This window comes from Lissotriton vulgaris, chromosome 9, assembly GCF_964263255.1.
Source record: "Lissotriton vulgaris chromosome 9, aLisVul1.2, whole genome shotgun sequence".
Lineage (NCBI taxonomy): Eukaryota > Metazoa > Chordata > Amphibia > Caudata > Salamandridae > Lissotriton > Lissotriton vulgaris.
Window position 1 is genome coordinate 626,137,717 of NC_141697.1, and position 21,416 is coordinate 626,159,132.

Consider the following 21,416-nt stretch of genomic DNA (forward strand, 5'->3'; position numbering starts at 1 on the left):
GTCACAATAGTGCAAGCGGCGGCGCTATCTGAAGCAGTTCTGATGAAGAGGAATGGCATGAGGGCTGGGAAAGAGAGGTGGGACCGAGACAAATGTGCCCTCAGAAATTATGGATAAACGGTGGACATGTTGAAAGTGGATATTAGTCACCCTGACTTAAGAGGAAGAACAAAAAGGACCAGAAAGTAGCGGTCCCACAATTTAAAACATTTTGTCATTTCACAGAGAATTGCTATGTACATATGAGAGGGGGTTTCGGGTACTTATACAAGGGAATATGTGCATAGAGTGCTCACATTTACGAATTTTAACAGTTGTCAACACATTTTTTGTTTTTTCTATTTTCTTCTCTTCTCTTTCTCATTGCTTATACAATTTTCAGGCGTGAATTTCTAATGTCCTGCTGATGATCCTATAATTTTGTAAGGATCAAAACATCGTTGACTCTTGCAGCTTGACTCTACTGTAATGTTTATAGGAAATAAAGGACAGAAGTACTGTTCTGAATTGTGACTAACCATTTTTTGATTTCTGTCACATGCTAGTGCCAGAGTCTCCCAGTTGATTTAACTGATTGCTGTTTGTGTTTTCCCCCACCTATTTAATGATAATGTTTCATAAAAATGATTTAAATCTGTCTAATGGACAACATACATGGGCATAATTGTTTTCCCATTAAATGATGTATTATATGTTCTGATGAGGGACAAGTGTTACTTTATAACACTTGCACTTCGAGACACTGCCTCAGCTCACAAACAAACGACTTCACACTAGCCGTTTGTGCCTTCACAGGCAGGAATTTCCAGACACATCTGTTGGGGGAAGACTCCAAACATCTATTCCACTTCCATATAGGGACCAGATATAAAAGAGAGACCCTCAGACCCACTTTTCAGTACACTCTTGGAGAAGTGGATACTAGGGAAGAAGACCTTCCATGCTGCCTGTGGACTACACTGCTGCTTGAGGTCTGCCCTGCTGCCTGAGAAGGATGACTGAACCTGCACCCTTCATCCCAGGCTGATGTGACTCCGAGGGTCAGATGATTGACCTCCTGTTTGGAACTGCAGGTACACAACAAGCTCCAGGGGTCTTGCTGCAGGTTCCCAGTTGACCTGCTACACTAGACCTGCCTGTACCTGCAATTTGATCTGCCTTAACCTTGGTGGCCCCAGCTAGAATGAGGTTCTGAGGTTAGAATTCATCTATTGAAGGCTGTCAATTGTTAAATAGTACAGACACATAGCCCCCTCTTAATTTCCGACATTTGTCAATAGGAATGATTAACTTGCATGCCAGGTTAATTATGTTGATTCTGGGCTGGAAAACCAATCAAATTGGGCTGTATCAAATTTCAGCATGTTAGTGGTGTATTGACTTACTTCAGAGTAAACATGATAATATAACTTAATTCCATTGGATACTGAGAAAGAGAACATGTATTCTAGACAGATATTTGTTCAACCATAGCCCAAGGATGGGATAGAGAGGACCATATTGGTAAAACCAAATCTTGCTTGCAATATGGACCACAGTGCTGAAGGGCTATACAAGGGGTCGGATCAGCAACTAAACATCAGTATTCATGGGGCTCTGACAAGAAAAGCCATCTGAGAGAGTGTCCCCGTTTTTAATTTCCCAGTGTGCTATCTTCTCATATATAAGATTTTTACAGTTCTTTCTTGTCAACATTAGTAATATAATTGGCTTCATCATTGACATGACTAGTCTGATTTTGCACTGCAATATTGTTTGCCAGCCTATTGATTTCAATATTTGTTACTTTGTACCCTATGTTTTTATATCATCATTTAGAAAAATTGATTTTATTTTAAGATTCATAGCAATTTCTGTGATCTTATCATGAAGAGGAACCAGACATTTGTAATTGGAGGATTCATTAATTTGAACCTCTATGGTATTAATGGATCAAATCTCACCTAGGGAGGGTCAACCCTTGGGAACTTAGGAACTGTATACACTCTCTGTACTTTTGCAATATTCATGTAAATTATCCTAAAACATTGTGAAACTTCAATGAATATATCTGTATGGTTTCTCCAAATATGGTATAATGGCAGAGGCAGGTCGGACATTGATTTTCCATTACAGGCATCTAGGCCTTCTTGTAAATTCAGATACATTCGATTTTTAAAGAATGAGTGAAACTGATCACATGGCCTGCGTTTGGAGGATACCACAACATTTAAACAAGATAATTTTGCCTACAACAGACAGACGTTTACATTGACAAAGAAAATGTCCAGCTAGAATAGCCATTGGTGCACCTCTAGTATATTTGTATATTTTGTGGGGGTATTTCTAAAGCGCAGCGTTCGCTCCGGAGGGAGCATCTTGGCGCTGAAATTCCTGATAGGCCAGTCATGGTGACGGTATGAACATTAGATGGCTGCTTTAGTGTAGTCGTCCGAAAGGTTAAAAATCCAGGTTTTTAAGAGTTTTCTGAAAGGCTTTTCGTGAGATTGTTGTCTCAGATATTTGGGCATGTTGTTCCAGGCTTTATTGGTAAGGCAACTTAAGGTTTTTCCACCTTTGGTCTTCAAGTTGTACCTGGCGGTGAGGATGAGGTTATCCTGGGAAGAACGGAGGGATCGACTGGGGTTGTAGTGGGGAAAGCGTCTGGTGAGGTATTTTGGACCTGATTTGTTAAAAGCTCGAAAGGCAACAATCAGTATCTTGAAGAGGGATCACTGACAGAATTTCGACTGCAGAAATATCGACCTACAAGAATATCGAGTCAACAATATCGAGGGCAAAAATATCGACATCCTATCTACAACATGGTAAGTACAAAAATATCGAAAAAATAATATCGATGTAAAAAATATCGATGTTAAAAATATCGATTTTTTTTCTTTTAATATATAAATGTAAAATTAAGTATATAACACTAATAACTAAAATATACATATTTAAAAGTATCTAATAATGTTTAAAATTAATAAATAATACATTTATATTAATAATACATTAATTAAATATATACAGTAAATATATAATATATATGTACTGAACAATAAGTATTAATAATTATTTTACTAATTTATAAATTAATGAAATATATTCTAATTTACTAATACATTTACAAACATAAAACAATAACATAAATAAAATGTAAGTAATATAAAAAATAAAATAAACATTAGATATTTTAACAATTAATTATATAAAACATTGGATAGTGTAAGGGTAAAAAGTTACTATTCCTACTCCAGAGAGTGCAACAGTAGTGAAAGCGTTTGATAGCGTAGGGATAAAATTACTATTCCCACTCCAGAGAGTGCAACAGTAGGGAAAACTGACCCTGAACCCAAAAAACACCCTTTACCCAAGAACTGAAAACTGACCCTGAACCCTAAAAATACCCCTTTACCCAAAAACTAAAAACTGACCCTGAACCCAAAAAATACCCCTTTAACCAAAAACTGAAAACTGACCCTGAACCCTAAAAATACCCCTTTACCCAAAAACTGAAAACTGACCCTGAACCCAAAAAATACCCCTTTACCCAAGAACTGAAAACTGACCCTGAACACTAAAAATACCCCTTTACCCAAGAACTGAAAACTGACCATGAACCCTAAAAATTCCCCTTTACCCAAGAACTGAAAACTGACCCTGAACCCTAAAAATACCCCTTTACCCAAAAACTGAAAACTGACCCTAAACGCTAAAAATACCCCTTTACCCAAAAACTGAAAACTGACCCTAAATCCTAAAAATACCCCTTTACCCAAGAACTGAAAACTGACCCTGAACTCTAAAAATACCCCTTTACCCAAGAACTGAAAACTGACCCTGAACCCTAAAAATACCCCTTTACCCAAAAACTGAAAACTGACCCTAAACCCTAAAAATACCCCTTTACCCAAGAACTGAAAACTGACCCTGAACACTAAAAAAAACCCTTTACCCAAAAACCCAAAACTGACCCTGAACACTAAAAATACCCCTTTACCCCAAAACCCAAAACTGACCCTGAACCCTAAAAATACTCCTTTACCCAAACTTAATTAATATTATTTAATTAGCAATTAATAACAATAACAATAAAGTAAATATATTAGCACATTAGCTGTAATTAATATAATTTAATAATTAATATAATTTTTCCCCAATTAATTAATTAACAGTAACTAAAAATTATATATATAAATAAATTACTCTAATTAATGTAATTAACTAATTAATATTATTTAATTACCAATTAATTACTAATTTAAAATATGTACAAAATTATATTAATTAATTAACTAATTAATATTAATTATTTGCCAATTAATTATTTATAAATATTTAAAAACATATATTAATTAATTAATTATTATTAAATTACTCCCCACCCTATTCCCCTATAAACCCACATACTGCTACAGACAATATACATCAATTAATCAATTAATTTTTTTCCCAATTAATCAATATTAATTAGCAAATAATTATAATTAATTCATTAATCCTACTAATTATTAATCACCTTACCATAATTAAATTACTTCCCACCCTATTCCCCTATAAACCCACAACCCGCTCCGGTACTAAAACATAAAATTTACTTATAAATTTTTATATTATTATAGAAAATGTATACACATATAATAGTAATTATTTTAAATACTTTAATTAAACATATAACACATACATAATAAAAAACTATAAAATAATACAAATATCGATATTAGTGTCATCGAAATTAGTGACATCGATATATGTGCTATCGATATTACTGACTTCGATATTACTTACATCGATATTAAGTATTTCGATATTACTTACCTTGGGTCGATATTCTGTCCAACGATATTCTTGCCTTCGATATTATGCTCCTTCGATATTTCAGACTCGATATTATGGTAGGTCGATATTTCCAACTCGATATTTTGACTGTGTACCCTTGAAGAGTATTCTTTTATGGAGGGGGAGCCAGTGATGGGATTTTAGGGCTGCAGAAATGGGTGATTTACGGGGAAGTTTTAGAACCAATCTGGCGGCTGTGTGAAGAACACTTTGAAGCTTGTTCAGGGTTGCCTTTTTTGCTCCCGCAAGGAGACCGTTACAGTAGTCCAAGCGTGAAATTATAAGAGCTACTGTAACTGTTTTCCTGGCATCAAGTGGGAGGAAGTCGAAGAACTTTTTCATCGATTTTATTAATTCAAAGCATCGGCCAGCGACAGCCCTGGCATGCTGGTTGAATGATAGGTCAGAATCGAATAGGATGCCAAGATTCCTGGCTGTTGATACGGTTTGGGGAGGAGCCACTGAATCATCCGGCCACCAGAGGGATGGGCAGAAGGAGGTATTCTTTCCTATAGGAAGGATCTCGGTTTTGCTGGAGTTACACCTAAGGTGGTTAGTGTTCATCCATTTAAAAACCGCTGTCAAGCAGTTTTTGCGGTTGAGCTCTGCCTTGGTTGAATTATCCTCTAGAGGCACAATGAGTTGTGTATCATCGGCATACGATGTTACCGGTATGCCGAATGATTCAATCAGGGATAAAAGAGGGATGAGGTAGATATTGAAAAGGAGGGGACTGAGGATGGACCCCTGAGGTACCCCAGAGGAAACCTTCTTTTTTTTGGAATGGAAAGGGCCAAGCGCAACTGTTTGGGACCTGGCGGTGAGAAATGATGTTATCCAGGATAGGGCGGTTTCTGAAATCCATATGTCCAACAATCTGCTGATCAGAATGGAGTGGGAGATGGTATCGAATGCCGCAGTGAGATCGAGAAGAATGAGAATAGCATTCTTCCTCTGATCTTGTAGCATCTTGATTGTATCTGACAGTTCGATCAGAGCTTATTCCGTCGAGTGTTTGGGGCGGAAACCAGATTGTTGTGGATGGAGTAAGTTATGAGTTTCTAGGTAACATTTAAGTTCTCTGTAGACAAGCTGTTCGGTTATTTTTCCAAGAGCTGGGAGAAGTGAAATCGGACGAAGATTGGTCAGGTCCGAGGGGGATTTGTTGGCCTTCTTCATAAGAGGTTTGACTATACCTCTTTTCCACAGGTGGGGGACAGATCCGGTGCGGAGCGACGAATTAACTATCTCGTTAATTGTTGGGGTAACCACGTCGATGAGTTGGTGAAGGATTTTAGGAGGGCAGGGGTCAGACGGAGAGCCAGACTTGCAAGCTAGGATGACTTCTTTGGTTAGAGCCAGGGAGACAGGGGAGAAGATCTTAAGGCTACAAGCTGGAGTCTCCGGATGGGAAGGAGTGATAGAGCCAGGAGTGGTTTGTGGGGGAGGGAAATTTCTTTGGATGGAGACAATTTTGTCCTCAAAGTAGTCTGATATCTTGTCACACAGGTCTTGGGATGGAGGGATATCGGGTAGGAGTGCTTTGGGCTGTGTGAATGATTTTACTATTAAGAACAATGTTTTTTGTTTTTGACCGGACTCGTTGATGGCGTTGACATAGAAGTATTTTTTGGCAGATTTGATATTTGTGAGGTAATTTTTCCTAAGTTGGATGTAAGAGAGACGGTCGTTTTTATCATATGTTCTGCGCCATTTTCGCTCTGCTTTTCTACACAGTAGATGGGAAGTAGCTAGATCTTGGGTGAACCAAGGGGAGTTGGTTTTAGCTTTTTTGTGGCTAGTGCATGGACGTTTGGAGGGGTTCCGAGTTTTGATTTCATGTGAAATCCAGCTTTGAAAGAGGTCAGCGTCAAGTTCGATGTTACCAGATAGCGTGGGGGCCTGGGATTGGAGGATGGGGTTGAGGATAAGATTATCTTGAACCTTTTTCCAGTTGACGGAATTGTCAGAGTGAGGTTTCGTTTTACTGAAGGTGAGTGGGCGTGCGTTTTTAATATGGAACAGGATCAAGCTGTGATCAGTCCATATTTGGGGAACAGGAGGTAAGGTGGTGAGAGGTGGGAAGTTAGTGCAGACCCCGTCGAGAGTATGTCCTAGTGAGTGAGTAGGCTGTAGGACATTTTGCTGGAGGTTAAATATTTCGAGGGTTTGGAGAAAGTTGTTTGTTTTAGAGTCAGATTTGGACTCCAGGTGTAGATTGAAATCTCCAAGAAGGGTGAAATGGGGATATCTAAGTAAGAAGTGTCCAAGAGCGTCGTCCAGTGAGTCAAGAAATTCTGAAGCAATGCCCGGTGGGCGGTACATCAGGCCCCCTGAGAAGGAGGAGGATTCACTGATTTTGATCAAAAAACCAAGACCTTCTGTGTCTCTTAATGGGTCTAGGTTGAACGTATGACATGTAAAGATGTTTTTCAATATGATGGCTACTCCACCTCCTCTTCCTTTGAGTCTGTCATGTCTGAAGAAGGAGAAACCCTGGGGAAGGGCAATGGCTATGTCCGGATTGCTGTCTTCCGTTAGCCAGGTTTCAGTTATCATGAGACAGTCAAGGTCGTAGTCAAGGATAAGGTCGTGTATGTCTTGGCTATGTTTGCACATAGAGCGGGCATTAATCAAACCACCTTTGAAGGGCGGTCGGGAATCCTTGGGGGGGGGATAGAGGGGAGAGTACCTGGGCTGGGCTGTAGGTGGAGGACCAGCGGCAATGCCGGCAGCTGAACGAACCAGAGAGGGTTGGTAAGTCAAGTTTGCAAGAGCAATGGTTAGTACCACGAAGTAGGAGAAGGTCGGTCGGAAGGTACCTGATGTATGAGGAAGTTGGGACAGGGTTTCCTGCGCTTGTCGCGGTCTTGGCGTGGACGGGCACAGACGGGCTTGCCTTAGGCGCGCCTTCGGCGTGGTGTTTCAACAGCTTAACAAGGTGCCTAGAGTACCTTATGTAAGAGACTATTTCTTGTTTAGAAGTCTATTACTATTCAAATTAATTTGGGTAATTGAATTTAAAATCTTGTAGAAAACATGAGAGTACGATACTGTACATCCATATAACCAGCCTGAAACACCTATGCCTTGCCGTTAAGATCTACTTTAATCCATATATTTGCTCTTCTTCTGGACCACTAATAAGTTACTGGCTAGCCTAAATACTATAAATCATGGTGTCTATTAAATGTCTCAAACAGCCCAGGTTTGTTGAAACATGCAAATGTCCATGCTATCATAGAAATGAAACCACTAAGAAACAAAAAGTATATTGGGAAAGGTGTAAGCATTTTATGAAGGAATACATACTTTGTTTGGACAATTGATTGCAAGATGCATACGCAGTTTATTCTTATTAACTTGAAGTGTCAAAAGAGAAAGAAGCCGGATCACTCTTGCCTTCATTTTTGAAGGTGGCGTTTCTTATAATTAAATGGTCAAGTTTTTTTACTGATGATTGAGACAAATCAATGCACAGGGATAGAAGAAAGTCATGTGGATAGCACATTTTCTTTAGATGTTAGTATCATGATGGAATATATCAAAGGTAAGTAGATAACAAACTGCTTTGAATCTTTTCATCGTCTGATTTTACATGGCAAACACATGAAATAAATTTGCAAAAAAAGATGCATCCAGATAGTGTAGTCTTCAGTGATTAGTGTCACGCTAAGAGGTATATATTAAGTAAGATTAGTTGAAGCTAGTGAGTCAAAAAAATACAAGCACAAGGTGTGAGTTGGTGTCTAGTCAGTTATAAAGTTGATTTGTCAATAATTTGAATGACATTGAATGGTGTTAATTTGGCCCAAAGGCTCTCCTTGGCCCATTTGTTACTACTAAATGTTTCAATACCATGTATAGAATATTTAGGTATCATCAGTGCACTGTTTCTACATAACAACCAACAGCCTATGACTATAAAGGGATGTTTGTTTTTTGTCATAACTAGAGTAAGAATAACTGAGAAAAAAACAAACATTGACATTTACAGATGTATTTGTTTTCCAAACAGAAAAAGTGCACCAGGAGATTGACAGTGTGATTGGTCAAAGCCGCCTACCTTGTATGGAAGACCGAAGCAAGATGTCATACACTGAAGCTGTAATCCACGAGATCCAGCGCTTTATTGATATCATCCCATTGAATGTAATACATTCTGTGACCCGAGACACATCTTTTAGGGGCTACACCATTCCAAAGGTACAAATGACACAATGAGTAAGAAAGAAGGAGTGCCTTAGAATTGTGTTCTGAAAACTGATCTTTGGTCAAATTAGAAAATGTTATGAAGGTGAAAGATTTGCTGGTCTCAATTGAATATCCATTGGCCTGCTATATTCATAATAGCTAGTTGTTGAATCCTTTGTTAGTGATCAATGAAGAGATTTGGGATTGCCTGAGAATGAGCATCAAACATGTCACTCATTCTCCTGATTCAGAAATTGTGGAACGTTTTTAAAGAAAATGGTTCAGGGGTTCATATAAGGGAGTGATGTATTGGGACAGCTACCAAAAAATATGCAATACTTTGACACCCACTTCTGCATTCACTCATATATCTTGTTAGCAGACATGATACAGATGGAAACAGCATTCTAGTGGCTCCCTAATTATTAAGCAGTCTATTATAAGTATGATAAGGGGTCTAGTGTTGGGATGTGGCAAACAGAAATATACTTTCATGTGCTTTTCTACCAGTCTACAACCTGGTGAACTCGGGTGAGCACTAGCTATTTTGGCTAACCCTACTACAACCTGTGGTCAGAGACTCAGAAGAGAGAAATGATATTATAAGATATTAAATTATATTAAAAATGCGAAACACACCATTGATTTCTTCATTCAGATTTGTGTGAGCTTGCTTCTGTATGCCATACATGAAGGATACATTATTTATTACTTGTTGCGAGCAAACACATTACATGTTGAGTTTTACAGTTTCACAGACTTTAGCATTTAGAATACCATATGAATCTTGACAGTTGGTTACCCAGCCTGAGAGGTAAGTGGAGGCCCTGGCTTTCACTACCTGGCTGGGGACTGCCCATCATAACTGAGCGTCTCCCTGCTTGACAATTATCTCATTGCCTTCTATGCATTCGTTTGTTTGGAGGATGCACAGAAGGCACACCACTATTACAAGCAGGCATCATATTTTATGGCCTCTCTTGGTATATATTTTATTTTAGTAAAACAAAGTCCTGAGGTGACAGTTTGTTTCACTGATGCCAAGAAACATTGTCCCTGAAATACAGAGAATTTTCTACCACCATATATGAGGCATTCTAAATTTTCCCTAACCTAGTCCATCATGCCTCTCCTCCTCTTTCAAGGTGTCAGCGGAAAATCTACCACATTTGGAGTTCTCAACTGAGAAGCAATGATCTCAATGAAAGAGATTTATCTGCAAGTGAAAGAGCCTTACTAATTGGGAAAACGTTGTTTTTCACAATTCACCTCTCAGTTTTCACCAAAATGTGTGGGCACTTGGAGATGTACTCTTAAAATCTGGCCATTCTGACATTTCCAAATATCCAATCTTCCAACCATGCTGAGAGGTACTTACCTAAAGAGACAATGTAAACATCCCCCCCACAAGAATCCTCATTATTTTGGTCACACAGCACCCCAGTTTGGACCCAGCCATATGCAAATCAGTCTTGACCCTGTTCCTTGTCGGAACAGTCCAGCCCAAACTTCCAAGCCAGGTCCTGGACCGGAAACAAGCTTTCTGTGACCGGTTTCAGGGCATCACCCTTCAACAGCCAGGCTAGCTTGAATCCAATGGTGTAGTGAGCACGGGACCCACTTTTGGGCATGCCCTTACCACTCAGGGGGACATATGCAAAAGAAACAATTGCTGGACGGAATGCTGGACAATGCAAACATTCACCCACAGTCACAAGGATCTGTGTTAAATCCATCATTCTTATGCTCACCACACCACCCCAGTTTGGACCCAGCCATATGCAAATCAGTCTTTCCCCTGTTCCTTGTGGGAACAGTCTAGCCCAAACTGCCAAGCCAGGTCCTCCCTGAACCAGAAGCAAGCATCCTGGGACCGGTTTCAGGGCATCATCCTCCATCAGCCAGGCTTGCTTGAATCCAATGGTGTAGTGAGAGGTATTTACCAACATATTTATGAGACCATATTTATATTGTCACAAAGTTTCAGCAGTATTTCTGGGGCATGTTTTCACAGAGATAAAAAAGACCAGAAGTGATTGTAGAGCAGCCACTTTTGATCTGGCAGTTTAAACACCAACAGTGGAAGTTAAGATGATGGAGTTAGTGCACTTACCAAAGCAGACTCCTTGAAGCCTTTCACACTAGGTAAGGTAGATATGCTAAGATAGTGTGGGTGGAAAACATACCTGGTTCTAAATTAGAAACAAAACTCATAGGACACCCCTAAATTCTTAGGTTCGGGAAAGGGGGGGAAATTGTTAACTCGCTCAACAGTAAAAAGACTCGGGCAGGGAAAATTAATGATACCCTCAACATAAATCGGGTGGGGCAAACGTCTAAGTGTCCTAGGGCTAAGTGGTGGATGGGTCACGAGTTCAAGTGTTTCTGATGGCAGAGCCATTTGAGGCTTGCCTTCCAAAACAGTATGGTTCCCCTGTTTCTAAATTAGACAGTCAAACAGTGAAATTAGTGGGGCAATAGACAGCTTTCCAAATATATTGCATTGCCCCGCCAAAATCTAAATGAGCTCCTAATATGTGTCTTTAATAAAATATTTCTGTCATTATCCATCCTTGTTTGAGCATTCCTAAGACTTGTTTATATACTGAACTTAGTAACTACTTTAATTTTTGTGTGTATCTCACTTAAATTCTGCTAATGTGTCCCACAGGATACAGATGTCATCCCTGTACTGTCCTCCGTGCTTCATGACCAAAAAAAGTTTGGAAGTCCAGAATGTTTTAATCCCCAGCGTTTCCTTGACGATACTGGTTGCTTTAAGAAACATGATGCATTTATGCCATTTTCTGCAGGTATTTCACTTTATCTTCGACCAAAGCACAAATGGAAAGTAGATAACTTGTAAAGTGTCACCAGCGATCAACTACAGCTGTAACAGGGATCTTGGTTTCAAAAGTCAACATTCGAAGCAGTGTCTAAATATGTGATTTAGAGTTTAGCTGTGGAAATGTTGCCAACCATTGTGGCATATTGTCCTCCTCCATCAAGGTGTCAGGGGAAAATGTATCACATTTGGACCTCTCATCAGAGAGCAATGATCTGCAATTGTAAGAGCTTTTCTGATTGCGAAAACGTATTTTTGCACAATTCGTCTCTCAGGTTCCGCCAAAGTTTGTGGTTCTAAATTAGTAATATAATGCAACCCCGATTTCTTAGGTTCGGGAAAGGGGGAAACTGTTAACTTTCTTAACAGTAAACGTTCCCACTTACCCTGCATTTCTTCTCCATAAAGTTAATCGTTCAAATAGTTATTTACCCAATTTTTTTTCGTTGTATTTATTTTGTTTCTGATTATTTTGTTCATTTTACCAAAGTACATTATAGCGTTATCTTCCTATAGTAAAGATAATGTATATCAAATTACTGTTCATTTAACTACATGTCTTGGATCTAACGCTAACTTATATTATAGTTATCTTATAGATGTCTAGCTGCGCACAACAGTATTCCTTCTCTCATAGTACAGAACCGATTATAATTTCCTTTGCAATGGAGTATTTCATGGTAACACTGTATGCACCGCGAATAATTTAAAATCTTTCCTTGATCAAACTTAATTAATTGCTGAAAGCAAGTACAACACAGAATCTTCATATCGGACATGAGAGGGTATCTCTTCCACTCATTGTTTTATTAAAGGCCTTTCCCATACAATCTCAATACATTGGAAACCTATAAACATATCGAAACAACTGACCAACTTTTAACTCTTAATTTTTATCTCCAACCACGGTACGCAGACTAAAATAACAAAAAGTACTACAACATACAACTTTACTCTCAGCTAGATCACCAACCGAATCACATGACATATGTCCATCATCTGGCACAGTTTTTTTTAGAAAAATTATGGCTTAAATGCATCAGGTTTATAGTTAGTTCCCCTCACTATAGTACCATTCGCTCAACTTACAATTACACCAACAAACTCCCTTTAACTCCGCAATACGCATAAACCATAATTTTAGTGAAGAACTATATGTTTTTGCTAAGATCATGCATTATGTTAATTCCAGGTTACAAATTGAATCACACAGCAACCTCTTACATATGTAAATGATACCTGCATCAGTGGACTACTCTTGAAGTATCAGGTTTCTAAGCCATTTGAATATACCAATATTGAATAATTTCAGAATCCCCAGAAAGTGTCACTCCACAATGCCAAACTCTAGCCGCTTTTGACATGTTCTGTCGTACTGAATGTTATGCCTTCCAGACTTTTTTCACTTGGCATCAAATGCCAAACAAAATGACATACAGAATAATAGAAGGGCTGATATTTTCGTATTACATGCCATTAGCAAGTCCTTTACATGTTGTGTACCAAGAGAGGCAAAAAAAACAAAGAATGCCCATGCAAAAGTTACTTTTGCCAATTCATTTGAAAGGTAGGAACATAAGGACAAATTCCCAGAAAGCAATCTAGCAAGACGTACAAGATTTGAAATGTTGAGGCCAGTGACAACACAATTCCCTTCACAGATATTGCCACCACCCGAATCCAGTCAAAACATCTTGCCATGTTTACATAGTTTAATAAAATTGAAACTCCGCCCACCTGCCCATTGCACCAATGTGCAACTTTGCTTATTAAAGACTGAGTGCTTTTGGGAGCCTAGCCCATTGGCTGTAAAAGAGGAGCATTATCTGTGGGGGCAGAGGACTTAACAGGACTAGCTATGTTTGCTGACTGTTACAATATCCCACAATCTCCCACTTCCTTCCCTCCTTCAGTTTCCACGGGGGTCATAAGAATGTAAAATGGTTCTGGAGATAGATGAGTTGTTTTCAATCAAATCCCCTCTGGTTTTCTGGACTGGAGGAAAAGAAAGCTCCCAGACCCACAATGGTTTTTACAATTGATGATAGGCTGGCATTGATTGTTTCCAGACAGTACTTAACTAAGAGCTCAGCTTTAGAGTACTGATCCACCAACAATGGGGCTAGCAGGTTAGGTTCAGCAAAACTATGGGCTTTGTATTTTCCTGTACATTTATCACTAGCCCATTGGACCCTCCCACCCACACAATGTCCAATCACATGGGGACCAGTGTTTTCTTTCCAAGAGGAGGGTCTCTCTTTTACCTCTTGCATGCAGGACTAACCAGCTCATGTGAGACTGCTTTGTAAGAGTGGTAGACATCCACTTTCACCGTTGTGTTACTGAGACCCCATGGTATGGTAGTGGACTTATTGACTGAGGCAACAAGGCAGGTGTAGCCTCAGGTGAGAGCCTCAGCCTTGCAATCCAATCAATCCATAACTCTGTTACCTCCACCAAATCCAATTGCTTCCTTCATAGAAGATATTCCATCAGTTAGTGCTCACACCACTGTGGTTAAAAACGAGATGATTGAGGAGCCTTTGCGTTTTCTCAAATTAGCAGAGTCAATATTATGAGCGGGATTTTTTGCCACCCCATAGCTCCCTGAGATTTCAGACACCAGAGGAGAGAAAGAAAAAGAAGGGGCCTGGCCCAACTCCATATGGAGTATTATAGATGTAGATGGGCCCACTCTTGGCCCAGGCACAAGCCCAGGTACGGTCTGCATGCTCCCAACACTATGGGAGTCCCTATATTCGTTTATAGCACCAGGGGGAAGTGGCAGGCAATGATCTTCTCCTCCAACCCCCAAAGATTCTGGGCAACTGAGTCCTTCAGCTTAAACTCATGTCTAATGCTGCGTGAGTCCCAATACCCACATTATATACTGACAGGCAGCAAGGGCAGGCAATGGCAGACCCCTCCTCCTCTGACCATCAAGGTTTCTGGGCAAATGAGTTCTTCAGCCTGAACTCGCATCCCGCACTGCAGGAGTCCCAATGAGAAGATAGAGCACCCAGCGGCAATGGCAGGCCCCTCCTCCTCTGACCATTAAAAATTCTGAGCAACAGAGTCCTTCAACCCAAACTCATGTCCCGTGCTACGGGAATCTCAATGCATTTATATAGCACCAGGCAGCAATGGCAAGAAATGACATGCCGCTCCTTCTCTGACCAGCAAGCATTCTGCCCAAACATTACGGCCATTCATTACCCTTATGCTCTAACTAGAGTTCCTATACGTACCAAATGTCCATGCCTTTGCTTTTAAATTAAAAAAATGTTTAATCTGTGTGACTGAGGTTTCCATCACAGGAAAGGCAATTGTCATGGAATGCTAATTGGTCTGAGGTCTATAGACAAAATACTCCCTTCATACTTATTTATAAAGTTGTATATAGCGCAAACTTGATCCAGAGGATATCAGAGCGCTTTACAATTTTAGGGAAAGGAAGGTAACAAATCAAAACATGAGTCTAACATGGGGAATCTAATAGGCATTGAATCAAATAGTGAACTCCTAACAGATCATTTATACATCTGGGTGAACGAAGAATGGGCTAGATGATGGAGCATAATGACATAAGAGGAGTAAATACAATAATCATGTACAGGAATAATAACCAAAACAAAAACAATAAGTATATACAGGATTAATGACCAATACTGCTTAAATAAAAAACTGGTAGTAAATATGGAAAAGACCAAAATCCTATGCTTCGGCAAAAGTAAGACCCGTTTCCATTGGTATTTAGGTATGGAACAACTTGAGAAGGTAACGGAATATAGATATCTGGGAGTATGGTTCATGAGTAACTTGAAATGGACCACCCATCTGGACGCGTTAAAAATTAGGGCAACAGCCTCTATAAAGGGCTTAAAAGGTTTAATAGCTTCTACGGAGACTTGTCAGATGGGCCGGCTATAAAGGCCTACCTGGCAATGGTCCCCGCGCAATTCCCATATGGATCAGAGGTTCTCCTCCTTAGCGGGAAAAAAGGTTGGGATAAAGAGGAGGGTATGATCCTAAAAAGCTTGTTCTCGTTGCCGAAATCAGCAATGGTACAAGCAGCAAGATTGGAGATAGGAGTCACTTCATGGGCAATTACATCCAGGATGGCACTAATACGGTTCTGGCAGAGTCTGGAGACAGGGGAACCCCCCAGAAAAATATCACAGTGGTGTAGAGAGGAAATTGCCTCCAGTGAGTTACCGTGGCCTAAAGAAACAAGACTCTCACTAAAGGAAGCTTATGGGAAGCTAGGGATAGAACTAGATACCCAGTTAGGACACACCAATATAGGCAAAAAAGGACTACGGTCATTGGGAGCGGATGTGTCCTGCATATGCTATCAAGAGTATCTCCGACAAAAAATATCGGTGTACCATATGATCCAAGTATGGATTTCAAAAGTCCACTCCTACCCTTACTTGGATAGGTTGCCGAATCAGCACTTAAGAAGAGAGGTTTTAAAACTGAGTATGGGCATAAACCCCTGATATGTAAATACCAGGGTTAAAAATTAAATGATAAATAGTATTTGCAATTGCACATGTACGTTAGGTACCTCCTGTGACATTATTCATATTTTATTAGACTGTAGGATGACCCTTGATATACGCAAGGAGATTTTAGGCCCGCTATTCAAAACTTATAGGATTATGAATAGAAAGCAAGCTGTAGATCTCCTGGTGGGGATGGTAAATCTGGATATAGCCTGCGCTTTGGGGAAATACATGAGCCGAGTCAGGGGGTTTCTCCAGAGTACAGAGGTATAGGCGTATGGTAACGAGATTGCACTTTAATGTATGTATTATGTTTGGAAGGCCTGGTCACATATGTTTTCTCATGTTCACCCTTGTGATTTTAACATCCTAGGAGGACACTGTTTAATAACAAAGTTATTGGGGTTTCCTCCCGGAAAGGACTGAATTGCAAGTGCAATTTTATAAATTTTACATATTTTGTGTTCTTATAAAGTTTTATAAATGTATTGTGTATACTTTTATGGTTGTAACAACCCAAATAAAGTTTTAATGACTGACTGACTGACGAATACTATAGTATGTCCGATGCGATTAGAGCTAACAATTGCCCCTCATGTTAAGGTAAGAACTTATTCATGAGGAATCTTTTTGCTCCCAGTTTGAAAACAGCCTTGGAAGAGATCCTCCGAATTTCCGGTGGAAGAGAGTTCCAAATTTTTTGAGCAGAGCCCGAGAAGGCTCATTGGCATGTTCTCTTTTTGTGGAAGATCTGTGGTTTCAAGAAGAGGGAATTAGCACTCCTTGACAGTCTACCCCCTCCGGCTAGTACTGGCTTTTGTGCAAGGTAGATGGGGGTTTTGAAGTAGAGGGCTTTGTGCGATAGGCAGGCAATCTTCAGTTGAATTCTAGCTTCGTAGGGCAGCCAGTTTAGAGGCTTTAAAACTGGGGAGATGTGTGCATTTGGCTTGGTGCCCTTAATCAATCTTGCCGCCGCATTCAGTGAAGCCTTTAGGGAGGCCGAAGTGTATTTGGGGAGTCCACATAGCGTAGCATTGCCATAGTCAAGTCTTGGCAAAACAAGCGCTTGGACCACTTGCTTGAAATCTGCTTGAGGTAGGAAAAGTTTAAGATTTCTGAGTGTTCACAGAAAGTGGTTAGCTCCCTCACACACATTGCTAATGTGAGTCTTCATATTCACATGCTTGTCCAGGGTGATTCCTAGAGATTTAGCTGAGTCGATAGTCCTGGGGGAGCAGTTGAAGGCGGTGAGTTGGTTCATCCAGAGGTCGATTTTAGGAGTATGTTTCGGGGGAGAAATGAGAAGGAATTCTTTTTTGGAGATGTTTAACAGGAGGTGGTTTTCATTTAACCACTTTTGGGTAGTCAGGGTGGAGTTGGGTGAAGTGATGTCATCCGGGGAGGAGATTTTCAGATAGAGTTGGGTGTTGTCTGCATACATATTGAAGCGAATGTCCAAGGATTTTAGAACATTAGCTAATGGTTCCAGGAACAAATTGAAGAGAATGGGAGATAAGGAGGACGCTTGGGGAACCCCCATGCTGACTGGGGTTGGCTGGGAGGGTGAGTAGTTCGCTTAAACTCTTTGGGTCCTGTGCTGCAAGAAGGACGAGAACCAATGCAGCACCTGACCAGAAAGGCCCATCCTATGCTCTAGAATAATTAGGAGGTTGTCATGATTGACAGTGTCAAATGCGGAGGAAAGGTCAAGTAGGATATGGAGGCAGGAATAATTTCAATCAAGCATTATTAAGATGTCATCCATCACATGAGTGAGAGCCGATTCAGTGCTGTGCCCACTACAAAATCCAGATTGGTGTTGGTCCAGGAGAAGGAAATTTTCGATGTGCGCACATAGTTTTGACTGGACGCTTTTTTCAAGGAGTTTGGCTAGAGTGGTGATGCAGGAGATAGGTCGGAAGTTGTTAAGATCTGTACTGTCAGCTGTGGGTTTTTTAATATAGGTGTTACTTGAGCCTCTTTTAGGCATTCTGGGAGTGTGCCTTGTGACAGAGATGCATTGACGATCTTTGTCCAGAAGAGGGAGATTTCATCCTTAATTACTTTGAAGATGGTAGGTGGTAATGGGGCACTGAAGTGATTAGATGGGTTGATATTCCGAAGAACCTTTTTTGATATCATTTTCATTAAAGGGGGTAAAGGTGTCCCAGGAAGCGTTGTTCTTGATACCTCAGCTGCATGGTGCTGCCTCGTCTAGTAAGCCCAGGGGGGGTGTAGGTTCATTCGGTAGCAATAGAGCCCTCCTGGTTTCCAGATCAATGTTAATAAGTCTAGTTTTCTCAGTAAAAAGGCAGCCAGATCATCATATGAGGGAGGTTTGACTTCCGAGGCTGATCGGTTAGGGGCTACCGCCGATGTTGTTTGACCAGTTTAAACAGTTTCTTGGGTCGATTAGCCGCTCGGTTAAGTTGGGATATGAAAAACTCTGCCTTAGCTGTCTTGATTTGTTTGTATACGAACTTCTTGCTGCTCTAAGGTTTTTTAGATGGACCGCAGATGGAGTGGTTCTCCAGGAATGTTCTATGACTCTTAGATTGCGACGTTCCGAGTTTAGGTTGCTATTGAACACAGATTTAGATATTTTTGCAGGTGCATTTTTCGTTGGAGTGGGGCCATGGAATCCATGATGTTGGAAATAGAAGAGTTGTAGAAGTCTGTGAGAGCATGGACTTCAAGTATGTCCAATTGGGGAGAGAAGGCCCGATTACAGCGGGTTGCTAGGTCAGCTGTATTGATATCTCTGAGCTCCCTTTTCCAAATCTTTGGTTTGGTTTTCTGTGCCTTACTCTGAGAAACCTCTGAGTTGATAGGGAAGGACATTATGTGATGGTCCGACCAATCACATGGTATGATGGAATCCAAAGAGATGGTATGACCTTTGGAGATGATGAGGTCAAGAGTTTCCCCTTTAATGTGAGTAGGCTGGTCACAATGTTGAATCAATTTGTGATATTCAAGAAGGAATTGAGGCATGAAACTGCTTGGTCATTAGTGTTAGACCAGTGAATGTTAAAGTCCCCAAGGTAGATGTGGGACTGGACTGACTCCACATTGCCAGAGATGATTTCCATTAATTGTTCAATGAAGGGGAGACTGCCGTCTGGGGAGTGATAGAATGTGTGTAGTTTGCAAACCAGATGATTGTTGCTAGAGATGTTAAGACAAAGGTATTCGCATACATAATCAATAATAAAGCCAAACCTGCAGAAGAAGTGGCAAAGGGACTAATTTGGAGAAGTGTGTGGATAAGTCTGTTGGTTATAAATATGTTAGCATTACAGCTGGTATGAACCATTTTTTAAGCTCATTACCAACTGGGAACCATGTCCATGACCAGGACTATGTTAGCAGTCTTACCCTACAGTTTTTGCCCACCACAATGAGACTTTTTAATAGCCCCTTAGGAATGCCTTAGGTGGAACTTAAACTGGAGTGGAGGGATGTATGGGCACATATTCACACCTTCATACTGATGTCTCTGCCCTGCACACTGCAAGAAGAGAAGGAGTCCGGTAAACACAGTGCTCCAGGACTGTACTTGCCTTCCACAGTGCTGGCTCCACCTCCTGTGGGGCATCTGATGTTTCTGCTCTGCACTGTGAAAAGAAGGGAGAAGTCTGGTAAACAGAGTGCTTCAGAACTGGTTTGGACTGGGCAAAGTCCCCTCTCCCCTCAGAGAACAAATGATTTTTGGGTATAAATATTGGGACCCTGATCCCATGAAATTAGAACACTTTTGGACTACAAGAAGATACCTTTACTGAGGAGAGGAACCTGAAGAAACTAAGGAGAGACTATTCCCAAGTTAAAGTGCTGCTTGGGGGATTGGTCTGGAGCGGTTGCCTTACTGCCAAAGGAAGGAGAAAGGAACTTTGTGCACTTTGCTTTCAACTTGTGAAGGATCTACAAGGGCTTGGAAAAGAGCTTGCCTCCTGCTGAAGTCTCAAGGACAACAGACTTCACCCCCCAGCTTCCCAGAGTTCTTGTGGAAGTGCCTGCTGCTGTTTTGGGCCTTCTGAGGAACTGCGTGTTGCAAGGAGCTGGAAGCGTGACTCAACGAGAAGAAGCCTGTCGCCGTCACTGTGCCTGGCGTCGCAACTCCGAAGGAGGAGCGTGTCGCCGCTGGAGCTGTCGCACTGCATCGCATCAGGTGAAGAATCTTGAAACGAGGTCGGAGCGTGTCGCCGTCGCTGTGCCTGCTGTCGCAACTCTGGAGAAGGAGGGTGTCGCCGCTGGAACTGTCGCACTGCACCACATCGATCAAGAGCACCTCGCATCCCCGAGAAGCGCGCCGCCGTCGGAGCTGCTGCCGTCATATCTTGGATGTCGCCGCTATAGTTGACACATCGAGCGGAAGCTTCACGCATCGTGGAGAAGAGCGTCGCCGCTGGAGCTGTTGCCGTCGCATCATGAGGGTGTCGCCGCTGCAGTCCACGCATCGAACCAAGAGTTTCCTGCATCCCCAAGAAGCGTGCCGCATCTGGAAGATCTTCACATCTTTATTTCTTTGTATCTGAACTTTGCCGTATTTCCCATCGCTGCGACATTGCATGTCGTGGAAGCGCAACGCAACTTAAGGTACATTGACGCAGAGTGTGGCATTTAAGAACTGAACTGAACTAAGCTTAATTTACCATCTTAAAGTAATCATAGTGTGTATCTTTGTCGTTTATGGTCTTGTGGTAACTCTATATAAAGTCTACCTATTTTTTTTATAAAACCTGTGTGGTGTCCATTTGTAGTGTTGTCACTGGGTTACTGTATGTGGTCACAACTGCTTAACTTACAGCACCTCTGAAATAAGCCTTGACTGCTCGCTCCATGCTGCCTAGAGGGTGAGCAGGGGTTATTTTAGGAGTGTAATCCCCTTGTCCTGACTAGAGGAGAGGATCCCTATTTGTCACAAGCCCCTACCAGTGCCAACTAGAGACCCCCAAATCTAACAGCATGACTTACATTTACAATCCTTATCCCCATCCAGTGAAGATGCCCATTTTGATGTAAAAGCATTTATCTGAAGTGTTTTG

At 40.9% G+C, this 21,416-nt stretch overlaps 1 protein-coding gene across 2 annotated transcripts in view; it reads left to right on the top strand.

Annotated features, from left to right (window-relative positions):
• LOC147691984 (cytochrome P450 2G1-like) overlaps nt 1–21,416 on the top strand; it is a 339,761-nt gene that overhangs the window by 284,553 nt on the left and 33,792 nt on the right. For both annotated transcript variants that reach the window (XR_015299981.1, XM_086938274.1), the window contains exons 7-8: nt 8,840–9,027; nt 11,687–11,828. Coding sequence is in view for 1 of the 2 variants with exons in the window: in XM_086938274.1 (XP_086794400.1) it covers nt 8,840–9,027; nt 11,687–11,828 (330 nt within the window). In the remaining variant the exon portion in view is untranslated. The remainder of the gene's footprint in view (nt 1–8,839; nt 9,028–11,686; nt 11,829–21,416) is intronic.